We start from the raw sequence: 21464 nt of genomic DNA, 5'->3' as shown, positions 1-21464 counted from the left end.
CTTAATATAAGACCTACCCTCTTGGCAAAATTTCAAGTACACAGTGCACTATTGCTACCCAGCGGCACGGCGTCCTAAAGCAGATCTCTAGGGTCCGAGCATCTTGAATTTTGTGTGATTCCTCATTGTAGTCAGAAGAGGGCACTGTTGCTTCATCCCAGTTCCGCACTGTGGGCTTCCCCCCCACCCCACCCCCCACCACTGCTCTGTCCTGCACTGCAGTGTCCCATTGGTGGCTTTGTTCAGGATGACAGTTTCCTTTCTTATGTAACCAGGAAGGGGGAAAAAAACAACAACTTTTGTCGGTAGCAGAAAAATATATACAGAAAATATTGAGATAATTCTTAAAGTTTTAACTTTTTAAACTTATGCAACATTGTATATGGCATTTTAAAAATATACCAGTGACTAGTTTGTAACAGATAACCAACAAGGACCTACTGTGCAGCACAGGGAACTCTGCTCAGTGTTATGTGGCAGACTGGGTGGAAAGGGAGTCTGGGGAAGAATGGATCCATGTACATGTATGCCTGAGGCCTTTCGCTGTCCACCTGAAACTATCACAACATTGTTAATCAGCTATGCTTCGATACAAAATACAAAGTTAAAATACACAAGTGAGACAGAGAAAATTTATGCTGATGAAACTGATCAAGAATCTGCCTGGAACACCATCAGTCAGAAACATCAGAGTGTAACTTGCTGTTCCTGCTGATTTGGGGCAAGTGACCCACAAAAGGTGCAGAAGAAACTGATGCACAGTTCTGGGGACCCGAGATGTTTCCTTGCATTGTGGCAAAACTCAGCCTCTTGAAAACAGAAGCCCTTGTGAAAATTAAGGAGGTGCAGCGTTGCCTCTCACCTCCTGCCTTGAGGTTTCCCATGCATTCTGGGCCACTTAACCATTTTTAATAGGCCAGTTTTTAATGAGGCAATAAAGGCTTTATTTATAATCCTTGGGTGAAAAATGGCAATTGAAGACCACCAGTTCACAGCCCAGGCGCTCTGCCTTCTCTTGGTTTTCTTCTAAACCAACAGCAATCAGGGTGACAGAAATTGAGCTCCTTTTCTGCCTGTGTTTATGTTCTTTCCTGCTTATTTCTTTCAAGTTTCTTTATATGACTTTTTCTGTGGTGTCAGCTTGGGGAAGAGACACATTCGAAATGCAAATACGAGGACATTGATGGCAAGCCAAGCCTATGCAGTGTAAAATCACAGTAGAAGGCTAGATAAAATGGAACTGAGGACCTCCCCAGCTTTAAGTATCAATATGATGCCTGTAAGTAAACAATGGCTGGATGAATGACTGAATGAGTGGACAAATGAATGAATAAAACGACAACTTTTCAGATAATTGTAGATAAGAAAACTGATTTAGAACTACTTGAATATATATACTTTTTTTAAAGTCTTCATTTCTTCCTGATATTACAGTATTTCCAAATATCTTCAGATCAAGAAATAGCAAGTCTTCCAACTTTATTTGGGATTTTAGGACTGTTTTCAAAAGTGATTTATGTTTCTAGGGGAACCTCGTGACTTTACTTTTTTTAATTTATCTTAATTGGAGGCTACTTACTTTACAATATTGTGGTAGTTTTTGTCATACATTGACATGAATCAGCCATGGGTGTACATGTGTCCCCCATCATGAACCCCCCTCCCACCTCCCTCCCCATCCTATCCCTCAGGGTCATCCCAGTGCACCAGCCCCAAGTACTCTGTCTCATGCATCGAACCTAGACTGGCGATCTGTTTCACATATGATAATATACATGTTTCAATGCTATTCTCTCAAATCATCCTCAAATCACCCTCACCTTCTCCCACAGAGTCCAAAAGTCTGTTCTTTACATCTGTGTCTCTTTTGCTGTTTTGCATATAGGGTCATTGTTTACATCTTTCTAAATTCCATATATATGCGTTAATATACTGTATTGGTGTTTTTCTTTCTGACTTACTTCACTCTCTATAATAGGCTCCAGTTTCATCCACCTCTTTAGAACTGATTCAAATGCATTCTTTTTAATAGCTGAGTATATCCTTGTTCAGGCTGTATTTTCAAAATCACGAGGAGAAACAGTTCCAAGAACTTAAAGACAACACACTCACCAGCATCTCTCTCTTCTTGCTCATTCTTTCTTTATTCTGACTTGTAGCTTCCTGATTTCAGACTCGGGTCTGAGTCAAGTGTGTGCTCACAGTGTGCCATAAAATCCTCTTAATATTCATTCATTCAAAGGTAGGAGCTCATGGACCACAAAAGTCCCTTCTTCTGGCCCCTTTTTCATGCCCAGACATGCTCAGACCTGGCGTCTTGCTCTGTAGCAAAGCCTATAGGCCAAAGAAAACCTTCATTTTCACTGCTTGGAACAACGGTTAATTCTTCAATGTAATTACTTAGGACAAATTAAGAGTTTAGATCCAGGGGCCTTGGGACACTCAAAAATTATGGAGAAGCAAAGGAAAATGGTTTCAGATGCCCCTGGGCTGTGAAAGGCCTCACCCTGCAGAGGTCCTGGTGTGATTCTGACAGATAGGAGTGAGCTTTTACCTAGGGTCCTCTACCAGAACCTCAGGGCAGGAAGAAGCAGGGCTGTGATTCATTTATGCACTGTTTTTGGCCTGCTGCCTTCTAAATACTGCTTTTAAAAAAATATGATTTCTTAAATACTTTCCCCTTTCATCTGCTTAGTTTTTAAGATGATGGAAGGTGAAGAATTGTTTCTCCATCATCAACAGAAGAACAATCAGGACAAAAAGAACAAAGTGTCAGTAAGAGGTGGAAGGAAGCAGCGGTGACTCCCATGAATTTGAGTGTTTCTTGTACAAGTTGGGTTTGAGAGAAGCACAGCCTCAGATAAACACTCCAAAATCGTATGTATTAATAAATTAATTCAAGACTGGAAATGTCCTTTAATCCAGTGCTATTGGACAGGTTGTAGAAATATGAATAGCAGCTTTGATAAGGATTCAAGTCTTTATTAGGAGAATTCCTAGGAAAAAACTATGGGGTTGTAGGAATATCATTCTCAAACAGTTGACTACAGAATCATAAAAGGAGCCATTATATAGCACTTACCACTAGCCGGGCTCTGTTCTACTCACTTTACATATGCTAATTTATTAAGGAGCCAAACAACCCTCTGAGCCAGGTACGGTTATTAGCTCATACTGCAACCTGGGAAGCTAAGGCACCCAGGTATTACCATACTTGGCCTCCAAACACCTCACTAGTAAATGTCAAAGCAGGAATTCCAGCTTGGTTCCAGAGTCTCTGCCTTAACCAATTAACTGCCAAAAATAAAATACCATGTGGATACAGAAAGACTAGGATTTAAATGCTAAGTGTCATTATCTCTAATTTTTCACTTTTCTGTTTTTTTCCCCAACCTTCTACCATATAGTGCTTTTGTGATCAGACAGAAAATAATAAATGCAGCTTTAAAAGCTTGACCCTAAAATCAATAACCCACCACAGGTTGTGAAGATCTTTGTTTTAAACGGCCCTGCAATAGAAGTAACAAGTCTGAATGGCTTGATTTACTAATGACCGGGAGCTTACGGAGAAATACCAAGCAAAAGTGCCTCAAATGCGTCCCTCTGCAGCCCCGTAAGCAGTCAATAAAGTACCGCTTGCCATGTCACTTGGGGGTGTGGAAAGCGACAGTCTCATAGAAAGAATGAATTACCCAGCTCTAACCTTGAAGAGAGGCGTGCAGTCCCATGGTGGTGCTCAGCGCTGAAAGGTCACACGACTTTCCGTTAGACATCATTATACACAAGTCCCCTGTATTCGTACACAGCAGCAACAAGCAACTGGAATTGGAAACTAAAAAGTCACACTATAATCCAACTTAATTCACAAAATACATGTAAAGTAGTCACACATACAATGGCCTCGCGTGCTAAAGTCACATCAGTAGTGTCCAACTCTTCATGACCCCATGGACTGCAGCCCACCAGGCTCCTCTGTCCATGGAGTTCTCTGGGCAAGAATACAGGAGTGGGTTGCCATTTCTTCTCCAACAGAAGCTTTTAGGAAACAAGTAAAAACTTTGATATGACCATGCCAATTTGGATCCAATTCTAAGAATACTCTCAAAGTTTATCATGACATGTTTAACGCAAATACAGTTAAAAAGATATAAATGCAGCAGGTGGTAAACCAAAATTCAGACAACTATCAGTTTAGACCTCTTGTTTCTTCCCAGAGAGACAAATAATTGCCTTGAACAATGCTGATGACTTCTTGCATTGATTACTTTACTTTTTCCTATGCTTGTCTTTCTAATCAATAGTCAAAAAAAAATTCTTCTTTTTATTAAAGAGTATTGCTGGTAGGAACTGAAGCCTCACTTCTGTAGGTTTGTAGGCTTGTGTCTGTGTGTGAGGGTGAAGAGTCAAAGCAGGCACTGCACTGAGCGCCTCAGAATCTCCTTGGAGAATGAAGGACGTCTTGCCTGGCCCTGGGGGTGCTACCGCAGCCCTCAGAACGGCCTCTGGGGAACATGAGCATGAGCGTGCCACGGCTCCTCTCCTGGGCAGCCTGCCTTCAGCAACTGGCAATACAGCCGTCTACAGCCTGGCCTTCTCAGCTTGCCTGGGGACAGCTCCACAGCGTCGTTTCTGACCGAGGCTGCATCCCAGCTCAGCTTCTCTCCCGGCCCATCCTCCTGCCCTCTCTTTCCTCCCACAGGTGCTGAGCCCAGGACACATGCATGCCTGCGCTCACGTGACCCACGATGGACCGGGGGAGGGCTGGGAGGTGTGGCATGTCACCTCCGGCTGGGTGTTCACTTTCAGAGAGAATCTGACACTCGGGGAGGAAGAGCACAAACCTCTGTCAGGGCCCCAGGCCACACTGACTTCACAAGCCTATCTCACAACCACACGAGGAAGGAAAGCCACGCCATCCTCCTTTCACACACTCCAAAAGAGGAGCGAAGAACAAAGAGGGCACTTTTGGAAGACGGGCCTGCAGTGTGCCTGAAAGGCGGGTGGGGCTTTCAGGGGACCGCAGGAGGCAGGATGGCAGCTGCTTAGCCCACTGCTTGGTCTAATCCCCTGAGCTGTCCTGTTCCTGGTACTATGGTCGCAGGGTGTTAATTAAATCATTCTCATTAATTCAGCCCAAGTGTAAATTAGGATGGAATGAAGATAAATTAGGTTTGAAGGCAGCTAATACATTTAACCCCATGCTGCTTATTTTGCAGCCTAACAAAATAACATTGTTAAGGGAGATAACAAGGCCAAAGCCTTGGCACAGCTTCCTAATAGCATTAAAAACGAGACCTTGGTTTGGTGTCACAAGGCAGAGGCGAAGACCAGCTCCCAGGGGCCCAGGGGACCGGCCTAACATCTTGAGGGAGGTGGTGGCCATTGTACCACAGGGAAGTCTGTAGAGTTTCCCAAGATGTTTATGACTTATATCTCCGAAGCCTATATCATCCGGTTTGATCACAAGTCTATCTAGAGAGTTCTTCCTGTATAAATACAAGACTTGCTCATCTTTTCTTCCAGTAAGTGAAGTGATAAGAACTACCTTTAGGATTGGCTGAGAGACACTGGAGGAATAACAGTTTGAATGGCTGTGATCCTAAATTGCCAAATCACTTTCAGCTGTGAAGTAAACATTAGAAACTGCCTATAGGCCTGAAAACTTACCATGCATCGGCTCAAGCAAACCAGGGTACGGTTTGTAGGTCATTTGTCTTCCAGTTTTTATAACCTATAGAATAAGTAATTTCTTTTCCCTTCCTCCATGCTGCTTATCTCCCTAAGGCAGATGAAGTGAATGTATACAGTCACTAAATACATTCAAGATTTTCCAGACCACAACTTTTTTTCCCCTTCTCTTTTCTTCAAGTGTAGAAAGGTGGCCACGTTAGGTAGAAAAGATACAGGAAAACCACATGGGTGGATGACAGAATGGCCAGATGGAGTTCTCTCTTTTCTCAGTCCTGCCTGCTGAGCTATTTGCAAAGACATGTAAACTTTGCTGTCCCCCCACCCCCTGTTTAAGGACACTCTGCATTTTCTGAGTGGTAAAGACGCAACAGAAACAGATGGCCTGTTCTTAGCTCAGCGGCTTCCTGTGGCAAAATCTCCAGCCAACGAAATGAACTGAGGACATGTGTTATTCCTAGGCAGGGTCATCTAGGTACAGGTCCCAGTAGATTTGGTAAGTAACTGAAATAAGAAGGAAATACTTCTCTTTAATGAGAAAAAGTATATAATCTCTTACACAGAATACCAGCCCCCACCCCAGTCCCACCTTCCAGGGCAGATATTATTAACATTTGGTCTTCAGAACCAACCTGCTTGTTTTTGACCCGCAGTCCAGAGAGATAAAGCGCTAGGAGGAGGTGCCTCCAGAGGCTGCACTGATTACCTTCCCCCACACCTTGCCGCAGGCTAAGAAAACATGTTTTTTTAAAAGACATCTGTGCAATACAACACGTTTACCTCTCGGCTTTTCAGCACCTATCTCCAATATCTGCGGCCTTTCTCTGTCTTCGCTGATTTTTATCCACATCTTTAGGAACCAGGGGTCGGCTCGCAACATACCCGGTCTCTTTACCTTGCAGCTGGTAGACCCCCTGCACGTAGGTCTGACCGGTAACCGATCTGGCCTCTCTGGCTTTGTGGAGCAGTCTGGAGCCGCGACTCTGCATAATAAGTTAAAATATGAAGCAGATCTGTAAAGGCTCGTGGTGAAGCTGACGAGTTAATGCGAACAAAGGACTTCAGAGGGCACTGTCTTCCTTTGTTTGCAAGGAGCGAAATTTCTCAGCGCGAATACCTGGAGGGATCGTGGTTATAGGAAAGTGGGGTTAAAGGACCTAGAGGGCCTTGATTTCTAGTCTCTGGATTCTGGGCGCGCCGGGGGTAGCCTCCTCTGCCTGTTAAACCATTTCTGCGTCTAATATTTAAAAGAAAGCTGGGAAGTGAGGATCTCCATTCTAGCCATTGCAAGTAGCCGTGTGCCTTCGAGCTGGACAGTTCACTTCAGATCTCCCTGGGCCTCAGATTCCCAATCCGTAAAAAAAAGGGCGGGGGGCTGGACCGGTAATCTCTACAGTTCATTCATATACTTTATTCCAAATGGCCAATAAAAAGAAAAACAGGCATTTCAGCTCCCAGTGGAAAGATAAGCCCTTGGTACAAAGATCAAAAATGGGTTTCATAAATAGTGATTGCCGTTCGAGATTTTCTGATCACTTTTCCTTTTCGTGGCACGCGGCGCTTCAAACGTGTATGGGCTGAACCATTTCTCTGCTGAACTCCTACCTAACACAACCTGGAGATAAAAGACAGGAAAGGGCCGGGTCTGAGGGGGCGATTAAAGGTTTATCACTACGGAGAGGTGGCGGCGTGGCCACTCCTTGGAGCAGTTCGTTTTGAATGAAGCGGCCACGGCGATTGGCTGCAAAGCACGTGGTGCGCGCTCCGCCGGACAGCGCCCGGCTGCTGCTGCCCAGGGCGGCGTGGGGCAGATTCCGGCCGCGGGTGCCGCACCCGCGGTGGGTGGGGTGGGGTAGGGGGGGGGGAGTACGTGGGGGCAGGAAGCGCTCGGGGCTCGAGTCCTTCTGGTCCCGTGCCCTACAGAGAAGCCCTACAGCCTGGCTTTGCCCAACCTGCGGAGTTCCTACAGTGTCCAAAATTGTGTTCATACCTCGCCACTGTCCTCTTTCCAGGTATCTCGCCCAGCGGGCAGGCTGTGTGCGCCCAGGGCGCGAACCACTAACACCCGTCTCGCCCCTTGTCTCTCTTTGCCGAGCCTCACGTCGGCTCCCGCAACGCAGAGAGCACACCTGGGGGGCCGCGCTGTCCCCACCCACCCCAGAAAGGTCCCTCAGCACCGGACTCTGCTCAAGACGCAGACACAGCTACCCAGGAAAACTTGTTTTACTCGCGATTCCCGAAGGTTGCAGCTGCTCGTCGCTGAGATTTCGCATCCGCTTTGTCTCTCTCTCTACTTGCCACAGCCCCCTCCCCCGCTTCCTCTCTCGATTAACTCCCCCGACACGCTCTCCTCCCCTTCCTCCTCCTCCTCCTCCGCCGGCCGCTTTCACGCGCTTCCTCCCTCCCTCCCCTGGTGTCACTTTTTGCCTACGCGCCCTCTCCCCTCCCCTCTCCTCCCCTCCCTCCCCTCCCCGTCTCGCCGCTTATAGCCGGGCGCTGGGCTGCTGGGCGCTGACTGCTCGGGCAGCCGGAGAGGAGGCGGCGCGGCTGAGGCGCTGCAGAGACCGAGTGGAGACGCCAGGCGGCCGCCGGCGCGCACGGCTCTTTCCAGCTCCCACCCCCGAGCGTTCAGCCCGCCTCCTTCCGCGGCGCCTGCGGCCGCTGGCTCGCTCTTCCCTCCCGAGCGCCCTCCGGGAGCTGCTCCGCGGGTGGCAGGCCCAGAGTCCTTGACCTGGGAATCTTGAGACCGCGGCGATCAGCCCGCGGTAACCAGCCAGCGACCCGGAGCCCCATGCGCGCTCCTTTCGCCAGGGCAGTCGCTGTTGCTCCCTGGGGCTGAGACGTCTGCTCCGTCGCCTCCCCGCCGGGTTACCGAGGCCAGACCCAACTAACTGGTTGTGCACTGTGGCCGGCCGCCACTGCTGTAAGTCTCCGCCACCGCCGCGGACCTGTTGCGGGCGCCGCGGGTTTCAGGGGCTGCCTAGTGTGCGTGTGTTTGTGTGTGTGTGTGCGCGCGGGCGCGCACCGCGGAGCCGGGAGCTCCGACTTAGGTGGCGGTGGGGAACTGTTCTCGGGCGGAGACCCCGGCCCGCGGCTGCGCTCCTAGGACAAGCGCTTGGAGCCGGGCACTGCCCGAGGGGCCTCCTCTCCGCCGCCCGGACGAGCCGCTGGGGAGAGAGGAGCTCAGCCAGGATGCGATCGACAGCCCCCCGCCGCCCCATTCCCCTCCGTGGGAAGAGCCGTGCCGAGCGCGCGGGATTGTTTGTGCCCCTTGCACCCTACGCGGCACTCGGGTCACGCACAGACACCCCTAGTGAGGGCGTGTTCACTGCGGCCAGATGTCTGTGGGGAATGAATGAAAACTGCTTTCTAAAAAATTAGGTTTTTGTCATTCAAGTTGTTTAGCTTTAACAGGCTTAGTTTCGAAGGATAGGAATTGGTAGGCGGGGTGGAGATGAACCACTGAACTTGGCATGTATCTTGTGTCGCCCTCACAGGCATGGCCGTGTGTTAAAGAGCGTTAAGAGTGCTATAGAGGACTCTATAGTAAAATGCTTTTCTTGTTAACAGTCTCTTTATAGTGTTGTTCCTTTGTTATCAATAATGTAAATTGCCTGAGAAAATCTGCCTAGTTTCTCCTTTGATGGCCTGGAGATCAGGTTCAAAACTTAAAGAAATGTGACGCGCTGCTAAGTATTGGAGGCTGAGATCCTGGTTAAAGAGCATTAAGTGAACTGAAGTTACTGTAGCCAGAATTCCTTTTGATGTTCACTGGTAATAGCAGCCCTTTTCCCCTTCTTCTTTGTAGAGGCAGGTTAAGTATATGTGTGCGTTTTTTGGCCACTTACTTGGCATGCAAATATTATTTCTCTGGGGGCTTAAAAAATGCCAGAAGGATGATTCATTCTGTGTTGAAGGTGTGTTTAGAGGCTGTACACATGGTTTCTGCTGATGTTTTCATGTTTGCATATTTTTAAACCAAAAGGCAAGTTGTCTCCCTTGGGTCTTCAAGTGTACCTTTTAATCAAATATTCCTGCAAGATTGTTGGATTTTGACTGTGACACACTTCTCCATTTGGGTGGCGTCCAAGATGACAGACTAGGCTCTTCTGCTGGCTTTTGAACCTACTTGGGAAATCCAGGAGCATAAACACAGGCTGTAAAGAGATGCAGATCCTATATCCCACAGTCTTCTAAACTGTTATGTTAAGTGTAAGCCTGGCTATGAGTGTTGTTTTACACTGCTCAGGGAAATGCCTTCTGGGCCTGGTGGGTGTGATTCCAGCTCAATCTGCAGGCACTCTGGTGCTTCTGTACCTTGTGCAAGAGCCTCATTCTTCTGTCAGCTGCATTCACTCTCAGCCAGAAAGAAGGCAGCTTTTTTTTTTTTTTAATTGAAATACAGTTGATTTACAATGTTGTTAGTTTCAGGTATACAGCAAAGTGTTCAGAATACACACACGTTTATGAATTCTTTTCCATTATAGGCTATTGCAGGACATTGAGTATATATGCTATACAGTAGGTCCTTGTTGGCTGTCTATAGTAGTGTGTGTATTTTAATCCTAAACTCCTAATTTATTCCTCCTTTCCCCTTGGTAACTCTAAGTTTGTTTTCTATGTGTCTATTTCTGTTTTGTAAATAAGTTCATTTCTATCTTTTTTAAGAAAGGTTTTCCATTAAGCAATATCATATGACATTTGTCTTTATCTGACTTACTTTGTATGATAATCTCTAGGTCCATCCAAGGGAGGCAGCTTTTGAGATTGCTTTGGAAGCATTAGTTAAAAAAGTTAAAAAGCATAGCTACTCATTTGGAATTCTTGCAAGTTTCTATATAAGACATAAGAGTATTTATACCATTTTTTGAGGTTTAGGCTAAAACTCTTCTTCAAAGTACTTAAGGTTGAATGTGCTCACGCACATGATGACTACAGCAGTTGAACAGCAGGGATGCTAATTCAGGTTTGAACATTGGAGAACCTGGTGCATTTACATAGGGTCCTGTCGGTTGCTCTTTGGAGCATTGGGCCTTGGGTAACCTGGACTAGACCTTAGAGGCTTAGCTTGAGGTGGGGGTGATGCTGGCCTCTTCACCATTTGTCACAGCTCAGGTCACTGTGGAGATTGATGGGTGCTTCCTAAAGTCTTAACACCAGAGCCCTAGGACTCTTGTTTATTTTCTTCTCCAGTAAATCATGTTTACTCATGATGAAAAGTTACATGCCTAAAATAAAAGAAAACAAGTTGCAACTCCTAATAGTATAGACCGGGTGTGTCAAAGGCACCTGCCTCTGTTGTTCTCTGTGCCTCCCTTGCCTCCGCTGGTCAGGTTGAAGGAAACAAGGCTGGTAAGGACTGGCTGTTCCTACTTTGGAACAGATACTGTATCGATGCAGTTCACCGTCCTGGAATAAACAGCTTCCCTACAAATCCTCTGACAGGCGGGTTCTTGAAGCCTTTATTCCTTTGACTTAACAGAAGGGTAGGGTTAAAAAAGAAGAAGATAATTCAATTTTTGAAGATAGGTGATAGGCATGTCCTGTAACTTTAGCCTACACTTTGATTACTGAGGAAAGCCAAAGAGTCGATTCGGTTCTGCTATAATTCCCATTTAGATACTGAGGAAAGCACTGTAGTCGGCAAATAAATTCTAGAGTGACCCTAAGTTAACAATGGCTGGCAACACACATATACACACACGTGTGTATGTGTGTTTTGATTTAGATAAAGTAACATTTGCATTCTGATCTCCCTATATGCAGGTGCCAGCATTTGGAGGCACCCAGGGATGGTCCTGGTGATTGATCCCTGTGTAATCGAGAGAGAGCAGTGGATACACCCTTTGTTCTTGCAGCTAGTTTTCTAAGAATTGATTTAAAGCAGGGAGAACAGAACAACAGAACTCCTGAGTTTGCTACTCAAACTAGTCTTTCTTTTCTGGGCACAAATCCCCATTTTGGAAGCTGGCCAGAGCAGAAAAGGTGGGTGGTAAGTGAGGCCAGAGTCTATTCGGTGTTTCCAGGATAGCTTGCTGATCAGTATATGGTCATGTTTATATTGGGGCTCTTTTAGGACTGAAGTGGTAGAGGTGTCTGGTTAGAAATGATTTGTAATGTTAAGTAAATGTTTGGTCACTTCAGAAGTTGGCTTACACCTGTGGTTTTAGTGTTACATTTCCCATTTACTGTACCTACACTTTGGTAAAGACAGTGGATATTACCAAAGGAATTCTTAATGGAATTAATTAGTAGGTATTTGTCTTACACATGGCTTTATGTTGGGCATTAAAACTTGTGCCCATCGTGGCGTTACGAGAGCTGGAGGCCTGGCATTGCAAGTGACCAACCCTGAATCAGCTGGACCAGGGCAGGGACCTGTGAGAATGAGACCTTGATCCTCTTGGCTTTTGCTGACTTACATTCTCAGGAACTTCAACATCCTGAAAGTTGGCAATCAGGTTTTCCAAGATGAACCTGCTCTTGAGCAGTGACTTTTTTTTTTCTAAACAACGTATAGTTCACATAGCTCAACAGTAGTGTGAGTGCCTTTCCTTATAGGTAACTGTCTCTGGCTTTGGATAGGCCTGGCCATCCATTATTCAGAATGTAGGCAGCGGGGCCCACAGCGAAGTATTCTGTTCCCTGGTGTCTTTTGTCTTCTGGTTTCGATTGTGGCTTTGGCTCGGCTGTTCCGAACACTGGGAGCATCACTGTTCAGTAGTTGTGTATGGTTTTTTCCAGGAGTGGAAACAATGTCTGTCAGTGTGCACGAGAACCGCAAGTCCAGGGCCAGCAGTGGCTCCATCAACATCTACCTGTTCCACAAGTCCTCCTATGCGGACAGTGTCCTCACTCACCTGAACCTGTTACGCCAGCAGCGCCTCTTCACTGATGTTCTTCTCCACGCGGGCAACAGGACCTTCCCTTGTCACCGGGCAGTGCTGGCTGCGTGCAGCCGCTACTTCGAAGCCATGTTCAGCGGGGGCCTGAAAGAGAGCCAGGACAGTGAAGTCAACTTCGACAATTCCATCCACCCAGAAGTCTTGGAGCTGCTCCTCGACTATGCCTACTCCTCCCGGGTCATAATCAATGAAGAGAATGCAGAATCACTCCTGGAAGCTGGCGACATGCTGGAGTTTCAAGACATCCGGGATGCGTGTGCTGAGTTCCTGGAAAAGAACCTGCACCCCACCAACTGCTTGGGCATGCTGCTGCTGTCCGACGCGCACCAGTGCACCAAGCTGTACGAGCTCTCCTGGCGGATGTGTCTCAGCAACTTCCAGACCATCAGGAAGAACGAAGATTTCCTCCAGCTGCCCCAGGACATGGTAGTGCAGCTCTTGTCCAGTGAAGAGCTGGAGACCGAAGACGAAAGACTTGTGTATGAGTCTGCAATTAACTGGATCAGCTACGACCTAAAGAAGCGCTACTGCTACCTCCCAGAGCTGTTGCAGACGGTGCGGCTGGCGCTGCTGCCGGCCATCTATCTCATGGAGAACGTGGCCATGGAAGAACTCATCACCAAGCAGAGGAAGAGCAAGGAGATCGTGGAAGAGGCCATCAGGTGCAAACTGAAAATCCTGCAGAACGACGGTGTGGTGACCAGCCTCTGTGCCCGGCCCCGGAAAACTGGCCATGCCCTCTTCCTCTTGGGAGGACAGACTTTCATGTGTGACAAACTCTATCTGGTCGACCAGAAGGCCAAAGAGATCATTCCCAAGGCTGACATCCCAAGCCCGAGAAAAGAATTCAGTGCGTGTGCAATTGGCTGCAAAGTATACATTACTGGGGGGCGAGGGTCTGAGAATGGGGTCTCAAAAGACGTCTGGGTATATGATACCCTGCATGAGGAGTGGTCCAAGGCGGCCCCCATGCTGGTGGCCAGGTTTGGCCACGGCTCTGCTGAGCTCAAGCACTGCCTGTATGTGGTTGGGGGCCACACTGCCGCCACTGGCTGCCTCCCAGCCTCCCCCTCAGTCTCTCTGAAGCAAGTGGAACATTACGACCCCACAACCAACAAATGGACCATGGTGGCTCCCCTCCGAGAAGGGGTCAGCAACGCCGCAGTGGTGAGCGCCAAGCTCAAGCTGTTTGCTTTTGGGGGTACCAGCGTCAGTCATGACAAGCTCCCCAAAGTTCAGTGTTACGATCAGTGTGAAAACAGGTGGACGGTCCCAGCCACCTGTCCCCAGCCCTGGCGTTACACGGCGGCAGCTGTGCTGGGCAACCAGATTTTTATTATGGGGGGAGATACCGAGTTCTCCGCCTGCTCTGCATATAAATTCAACAGCGAGACGTACCAGTGGACCAAGGTGGGAGACGTGACGGCAAAGCGCATGAGCTGCCATGCCGTGGCCTCCGGAAACAAACTGTACGTGGTTGGAGGTTACTTTGGCATTCAGCGATGCAAAACTCTGGACTGCTACGACCCAACATTGGACGCGTGGAACAGCATCACCACAGTCCCGTACTCACTGATCCCTACTGCGTTTGTCAGCACCTGGAAACATCTGCCTTCTTAAATGCCTTGCATCCTAGAGAGAGTGAGCATGAGGTAAGTCAGCTTAGCTGTAAGTATCTGTTTAGTTGAGTGAGCTGTGTAAGCTCGTATGTGGGATAAGACAGGCTCCATATAGCCCATCCTATAGAGGTACCACACAAACTATACCAATAAAAGCACTTGCACCCCAAAGCTTAAACACTTGTGTTGATCACAGCTGCAATCCCCCCCCAGATCATCAGCCAGTGGTTCTCAGCCTCTAACGAGCCTCGGAATCTGCCAAAGAGCTTTCCAAAATCTGCACACCCCAGAGGCTGGGTTTGTTGGGTCTGGATGGGTCCCAGGCATTAGCATTTTTAGAAAGTTCTTCAGTGGTTCTAATTATGATCTGGTTGGGAACCCTGACCTATGTTAATAATAATGCCAGCTGATGTCTTCTGAGCCTTCCCCATTTGCTGGCTGTTGGGCAGTGTGTTTCACATGGATCTTTTCATTTGGTCCCCACAACAACCCTGTGGGGTATTATTACAGGAGCACTTTATAGATGAGAACACCTGATGTACATAGGGGTTACGTAAGTTGCCTGAGGTCATAGGGCTTAGCAGCCAGAAAGGTTGGTCAAGACCTCAACCCAGGCAGTCTGGCTGCAAAGTGTAAGCACTTCAGCTCATGCCAAATGGGCACTTAGTACACTTCACATTGGTATCACCCCAGGAGATAATTGTTGACATTTAGATTGAGCTTCCTCAAACCCTTTTTGAAATGAAGTAGGGTTTCAAAAATCGAATGCTGAAAATTATTCCCAGTGTATTCTGTGCAAAATTATTTATTAACTTATTTAAAATGTCCCCCCGTCCCCCCATCCCCAAACTGCCGCCTTTAGGGCATTCACTAACTTTTGTGAAATCTGGGTCTGTCCTTGGAAAAAGTTGCACCTGCGTTGCGTGAGCTTGTCTGATGCGTGGACACAGAGCCGTCCAAACCGCCCTCCCTGCAGCTTTTCAGAGTTAATCATTCAGGCTGACCCCATTGTCAGGGTGAACAAAAGTTGTGTTTCTGTGTCATATATCTGAGTACATAATGGTTGTCTTGTGTACTTAAGAGTGTATCATACTCTTGGTTCAAATAATTAATAGGCCTTCACAGTTCAGGGTTCAGGGAGCTAATGGCTGCCTTGCTTCCTTGTAAAGCACTCTCAGGATTGGCCCCGAAGTCACTTAAGCATGTGTAAGCGTAGCACAGAGCACATGGAATGGGTTGATTTGTTTTGGTGACTAGAGGGCTCGTTACTAATAATAAGAGGATGAAGTTTAAGAATCTGCTTTGGAGGAGCTGCTTGTGAAAATGAACTCATTACTTGGAAAGGTTTGGTTCTGTGTTTAGTATGCTTCACACCTTTCAAGGGGACCGTCCAGCAAAGAGGGGGTTTGGACTCTTCATTTGTCTTCTCTTCACTCATCTCTTACAGCTCCTTTAGAAACACCAGTAAAATTGACCTCCCTTTCATATGTAATCTTCCTATTTCTTTCATTTCTTCTTCATCTCCTCCCGCCTGTTACAATTGGTACAGTTCTTCGTAACGTAATGCTTACCTGTACTGAGACACCGTCATGGGTGCAGGAACTGTCGGGACCGTCCTCTGGGGAGCGAATGGGGTAACTGTTCCAAACCAAACTGGTTTTTGCAGCCTTGCTGGCATCTCAGTAATCCTGAATAAACAAATGCTCTGAAAGGGGTTATTTCATTTGCCATATAAATGCATTACTCAACTCTAAAGGAAGTTTAAAGAACCTTCTAGGCAGAAGCATCAATTAACAGCCTGCTAAAATGGGTATTAGTCCAGAATTGACTATATTTGCATAGGAGAGCCTTAAAAATTGCCAGTGACAGTGGCCATACTTCCAGGTGGTGATTGGCTTGGCATCCTTGGAACAAGGTAAGGAACCGGAAGCAGAAAGAGAGCGACCACGTGTGTCTGGTTCTAGACTTCAGCTGTGGAGTCTGGACCTCTCTGCACTTCACACTTCCCCTTTGTTAAATGAGTAATTTGAATTGTGCTTTCCTTGAGATCTGTCCCAGTTTAGACTTGGATGAATTGATAAATGAGAAAAAAGCAAAGAAAGGGGTGAAAATACCTAGCCCATGTCTGTAATATATTAAGTGTTCAATACTCTTATTAGTTTTCTTTCCTCCCTTCAATTTAGACCTTACCTTGAAGTGGAATTAGCTTTATGTGTTGTGGGAAAATGAGGTTTCTATGACTGTTACCTGCTTGTTATCTCTATACTTCATTTTTGGTACCTTCTTTCTCAGCCCAGAGTGAGTATGTTAGCAAACACTTGAATTCACCCTCTCCTGGGTCTTTGAACCTATTTAATCACACATGTCCAGCCCCTGGGAAATGGAGCAAAAAAAGTGTTGGGTTATATTCGAAACATATCCTCTCCACTCTTGGTGCTATTAGCCAGAGAGTCAAGCACAGGACAAGCAAATTTGAGGGGGCTGGATTTGCCTTTTTAAAGGATGGCGTGGGCCTGATCAAAGCCACTCTTGCAGTTTCCGACGGGGAGAATGTTGGTTTAAATTTTTAAAGTTTACGGCACACAAGATAGTGTTAAAACACTTAAGCCGGATGGAGTGACTTAAAAGAAGTACTGTGTAGGTATCAGTCGTGAGCTGCAAGTGCTTCCGGGGCCTGGCTTTTCCTTCCAAATGTAGGTGCTACCTGAATTAATACAGTGTTAACACAAAGTTTCCCTCTGCCTGAAAGCTTATCCACCAAGGTGATTTTAACTCTCTGTTGCTGCTCTGTCAGCGCTGGGAGGGACAGAAAGGAAATGCCTTTGATTTCACTCCGTGTTCATGGTGCTCTGTGGCCCCAGCTTGACAACACTTGGATTTTGGTTCACTTTGTCCCCTGCTCCCCTTTGTAGAGGTGTTTTTGTTTGGGGTTTTTTTGTTTGTTTGTTTCTTTTCTTTTGGTTTTTCTGTTTGAGTGTGCAACATCTTGAACTTTCATATTGTTACAAGATACATTCTTTTGGCCTCATGTTGATGTATAGGTTCCAAGGAGGTGGGGGTAGGGGATGACACGGTAGTCTAAGGAATGTCTTGAAAGCTTGAATCACTGTTTTGAAATGGAAGAAACAGCTAATGGAATGAATCAGACTTCTGAACACCCGAGAGCAAGAAGGACTCCGTGAGTGATGAGCAGCCGCTCCTGAATTCCTTTGTCTGTACTTGGAATTTCAGCATTGGGGCTGCAGATTCCTATGCTAGGGCTGGAAATGTGCTCCAAGAACAGATAGGGGGAGCTTTTCAAAGACAAAAGCCCTCTGAGAACTCTTCTTATGTAAAATTAGACTTAACCAAGTGTGAAGGATTGCTGGTGTGAGAAACCACCAGTTCTCATGAAACCTGCAAGCTTGTGCTTACAGCACCTTGAATTTATCATCGACAGTCGGTCAGTCCTGTAGGTGATAAAGCTGAATGCTGCATGCCACAGCCCGAGTCTCCTATGTGTGGACTGATGAACTTGGAGAATAAACTCCAGCCTTGGCTGCTGAGGCCTGGTGTGCTGTCATGTGAAAAGAAGCGAGACTGATTTCTGCCATAATGAATAGCAGAGATGCATTTAAATAAGAGGATTAATATGTCTGCTTTCTATATGGTGAATAAATTTAATTTGGAATCCTTTATGGTAAATGGGCCAAAGAGGGTGGGGGTGAGTTGGCAAAGGAATCTCTTGTGACCCTCTGGTGATCACTTTACAGTGACACTGTTTAACCATGGAGAGGAATTACGCATATCAGAAGCAGAAGATGTAATAGCACCTAGGTATATAGGTTTGATTTGCATGTATGTATGTTTAATCAAGAAGTGAGGATCTTTTCTGTTTTTGCTGGAGCATCTGCATGCACGAATGCACAAGTGTGCTCATTTAAGTCTGGCATTTTAAATATCTTTGCACATTGCCTACCAAATGTGTAATTAAGACCTTTAGAAGCAATATTGACCAGCTCCGTCCTGAGTTTAATTTTTTTTTTTTTAGATTTGAGACTAACAAAAAATCTTCCTTCTCTTCTATTTTAGCTGACTCCATCCCTCGATGAGACAAGATGCGATTTCTACTTTAGAGAGGCCAAATCGAATGAAAGACAAGAAAAAGGAAAAGAAGTTGCTACAAGACTCGCATCCAATCCACCGCACCTTGTAAATGCTTCTAACTGGACATGAAGGAAGGGGGTGGGGGAGGGGGTGGGATTTTCAGTGCGAGTAGCACATGGTTTAAATATGAATGAACAAACCTGTGATCTAGTCCTTGTCTTGTAATTGTGGATTAATGTCAGCATTAATCAGCTTCTCAAAGGGAGAGAAAAGCCAGCCCTTTTTCCTTGCTGTACCATATTCAGCATTTGATTTTCCATGGGTTCCACCACTTATGTGTAAAATTTGAAATGGTTGTCACCTCTCTCTGAGGAGCAAGCTTGAAGCCTCCACACCAGCTGCTGTTGGAGATTTGAAAGCCCGACTGTGGGGCCAGGAGGGGAGCTGGCTGGGCTGGCTGCAGAAGTGAGGACCGCTGGACTCCACGCTAATCTCCCAGGGCTGTGCTCCCCAGAAACGCTTCTGAACAATGGGGACATTGTTGGTAGCTGTTTGCTAGATGTTCTTTTCTATTTATAAGTGACTTTAAACTTTCCCTTGGCTGGTAAGAAATGTGTTGTAGGTTTAGCTATTTATTGTTTGAATCCTGCATGCTGAAACAGTGCTTATAGTTGTCTTCACGTGTATGGACGCGTGTGAATGGTTGTACGTTTTGCACAATTTTGTGACCGTTGTGATGTGCTCTGCTGCACAAAAGTGAAAACTTTGGCGTTACAATTAGGGGTATAACTGGAGGGTGGGTTGGGCAGGGTTGGCGGGGGCAGATTTTGTAAATGTCAAGACAGGGAAAGATTACAAAATAGAAACTTAAAGTTACATCCTAGAGGTAGGGAAAGCATGAAGGTCATTTTTTTCTTAAACTTAAATCAGCTTTGGGGTGTCGTGGGCTCTGGTCATGCCAGTGGCTCCTGGGGCAAGGGAAGCCTTCTTTCTGTCCTTCCCATCCCTGTTCGATTTACTTGCTTCTGTCTCAGCTACTGAAGTTTGGAAAGGACCAAATCACTTGGCAGTTTTTTGGTTTTTTTTTTCCCCTTTGTGTGATATCCTGAAATCCTGGAAATTCTTTGGTCTAGTTCTGTATATAGGGCACAGGTAAAGGCATTGTCCAAAGTTTATTTATTTATCTATTTATTACCCTCTGAGAATGCTTGGCCATAACCCCAGTAACAGGAAAAAACAGAACTCTCACCGACAGAAATTAATTCACTCAATCAGATTTGCTTGACCAAAACTGGTCGTTCTCTATTCCTGCTGTAGCGTTTAGCAAGTGCTAAAAGTTCTCCAAGGTGATATTCAGAGGGGTACAGTGTAAACTTCAGTACTCCCTCTTAGGTAAGTCTCTAAAAGAACTCTTTGGTGCACGAAAGTGACACGTATGGCCCCCCAAACACCAAAGAACAGTAAGCAGTGGCCCCTTCTGAGAGGCCTCCCTGGAGAGCTGGGAATGGGTTGTGAATACATTCTTTGCTAGTTCCAGTGCTTGTTTGCTAAACATGTGCCGTGATAGGTATTAGTGGTAGACTCATAGGTGCTTCCTCCAAGTGTCCGGGGAAGCCCAGCATTTGCAACTCACACTGCTTCCATTGCTGTTTCTCGTAATATCGTATCTTAGAAAATAGGGTTTAAGACCAATAACCTTTGACATTTTGTGTTTGCATTGTCTAAAGACCGATAAATCCCTCACATTTCTCTCCACCTGAATTCATTAGACTAATTGTACATGTCCGTCCGTGCCGTGAATAAGTGGGCTATACTTGGACCAAAATAAATGAGCCATTGAAATCAAAGGGAGGGTCTCAATACTTTGCAGCAGTCAGTCCCTCGCTCTTAGATGTGTTCTAAGCCATGCAAATGTCTGATTGTACCCTGGCGGTATATTGTCGCAGTTACAGCTCCGTAGTTTATGATGCAAATCTGGCAAGATGTGAGTGTCTCTACGTGGCTTTTGAGAGCAGGGTGAATTTTCTGCAGCTGTTTCGAAGTTGTGGTCTGTCCTTGAATCCTCTATTAATTGCAGTGTGTGAGCCAGAGGGAGCGGTGGTCAGGGTGGGCCCGCAGCCTGCAGGGAACTTTCTGGACTCCTGCTCTTTGAATTGACAGAGGCATTTGGGCTCACTACTTGACCATTCTCACCCTGTGAAATGTCGTACACTTTGAAGCAAATACAATTCACAGCACAGTGCACACAAAAACCTTGGCATAAGACAGAGAAGGTTCTTCTTATTCTGTGGGCTGGTTGCTGTGGAAACGGATAACAAAGGGCAGCCTTCCACTTCTGGTATAATTGTGTAGACCCCTTTTCTCTGGGCTTGACACCTGTCTGAATAAGAATGATTAGAGCTGAATAATATCCCTCTCTTGACTATTTTGAGTATGTGGTTCACATACAAAACTGTGTAAGTTGAAGAAGTAAAGTGTTCGTGTTCATATGTACTTGTTTGCTACTACATTTTTGAGGTTTTGTAAAACTGTTATTTTTTTTTTTCACAATGTGAAACTGAAGGTCAAATAAATTATTAGAGATTTTCTCTTCATTGTGTGTATGGCTAATTATTGAATATAATTTTAGGCATTGGAAAATTGTGCTTTTTCTAGTTGAATTCAAAAGAGGATCATTTCAAATTTTTCTGGGTGTCCTCTATTTCACCATTTAGTTATATCCATTTATTAGAGCAATTTTGCACATTAAGTAACTTAAAATGTTGGCCTTTTAGAATATTTAAGCAAACCCAAAATATACCTCAGTTGAGCTTACTGATGGTTTAGAATATAAAGTCATGTACTATGCAGTGGTAAGACAACATGCTTAATATATAGAAGGAATTTAGTTTTTGTACTCCTCGTGGGATATGTTTTGTTAGGAAAGCTGTGAGAAAAGAGGCTGGAGGTAAATCCTGTTTTCATCTGACACTGCCTTAGAGTTATTTAAATTAAGTGGAAATGTATGCATATTATTTCTTTGAAGTGGCACGAAAAACCATAAGTTTAACCCCTCTTGACTTAGCTTCTTTCCAGTTGAAAGCTGCCATCCCAGCCGGCTCCTCGTAAAGCCTCTTGCCCCCACTTCAGGATGTCGTGTCTCGTGCAGATGCTCCTTTATCCCTTA

General features: G+C 45.9%; 1 protein-coding gene and 2 long non-coding RNA genes across 4 annotated transcripts; 1 reads left to right on the top strand and 2 right to left on the bottom strand.

Moving 5' to 3' along the window:
• Positions 1–2121: 2121 nt before the first annotated feature.
• On the bottom strand, positions 2122–3842 carry LOC147350545 (uncharacterized). Its single transcript, XR_015148563.1, has 2 exons — positions 3704–3842; positions 2122–2334 (listed from the first exon to the last, which is right to left on the bottom strand). It is a non-coding gene; the product is annotated as an uncharacterized LOC147350545 (long non-coding RNA).
• Positions 3843–6197: 2355 nt separating this feature from the next.
• LOC147350544 (uncharacterized) lies at positions 6198–7812 on the bottom strand. The gene is made up of 2 exons (XR_015148564.1): positions 7679–7812; positions 6198–6671 (listed from the first exon to the last, which is right to left on the bottom strand). It is a non-coding gene; the product is annotated as an uncharacterized LOC147350544 (long non-coding RNA).
• On the top strand, positions 7088–20892 carry ENC1 (ectodermal-neural cortex 1). Of its 2 annotated transcripts, XM_086361071.1 has the most exons (3): positions 8082–8611; positions 12433–14245; positions 18284–20892. In XM_086361071.1, exon 2 carries the CDS (start codon positions 12444–12446, stop codon positions 14211–14213), a length of 1770 nt encoding a protein of 589 aa, XP_086217197.1. In that variant the 5' UTR covers positions 8082–8611; positions 12433–12443; the 3' UTR covers positions 14214–14245; positions 18284–20892. The 2 variants fall into 2 exon arrangements, 1 of the variants encoding a protein (XP_086217197.1); XR_015148562.1 differs by lacking the exon at positions 12433–14245 and having other exon boundaries at positions 7088–8611.
• The last annotated feature ends 572 nt before the right edge of the window (positions 20893–21464 follow it).

The sequence above is a fragment of the Bos grunniens genome, chromosome 20 (genome assembly GCF_055505025.1).
Source record: "Bos grunniens cultivar Pamir isolate PY7600 chromosome 20, Bosgru_T2T1.0, whole genome shotgun sequence".
In the NCBI taxonomy this organism is placed as follows: Eukaryota; Metazoa; Chordata; class Mammalia; order Artiodactyla; family Bovidae; genus Bos; species Bos grunniens.
The sequence above is the reverse complement of the archived record's forward strand: the minus strand, read 5'-3'. Positions and strand labels throughout refer to the sequence as shown.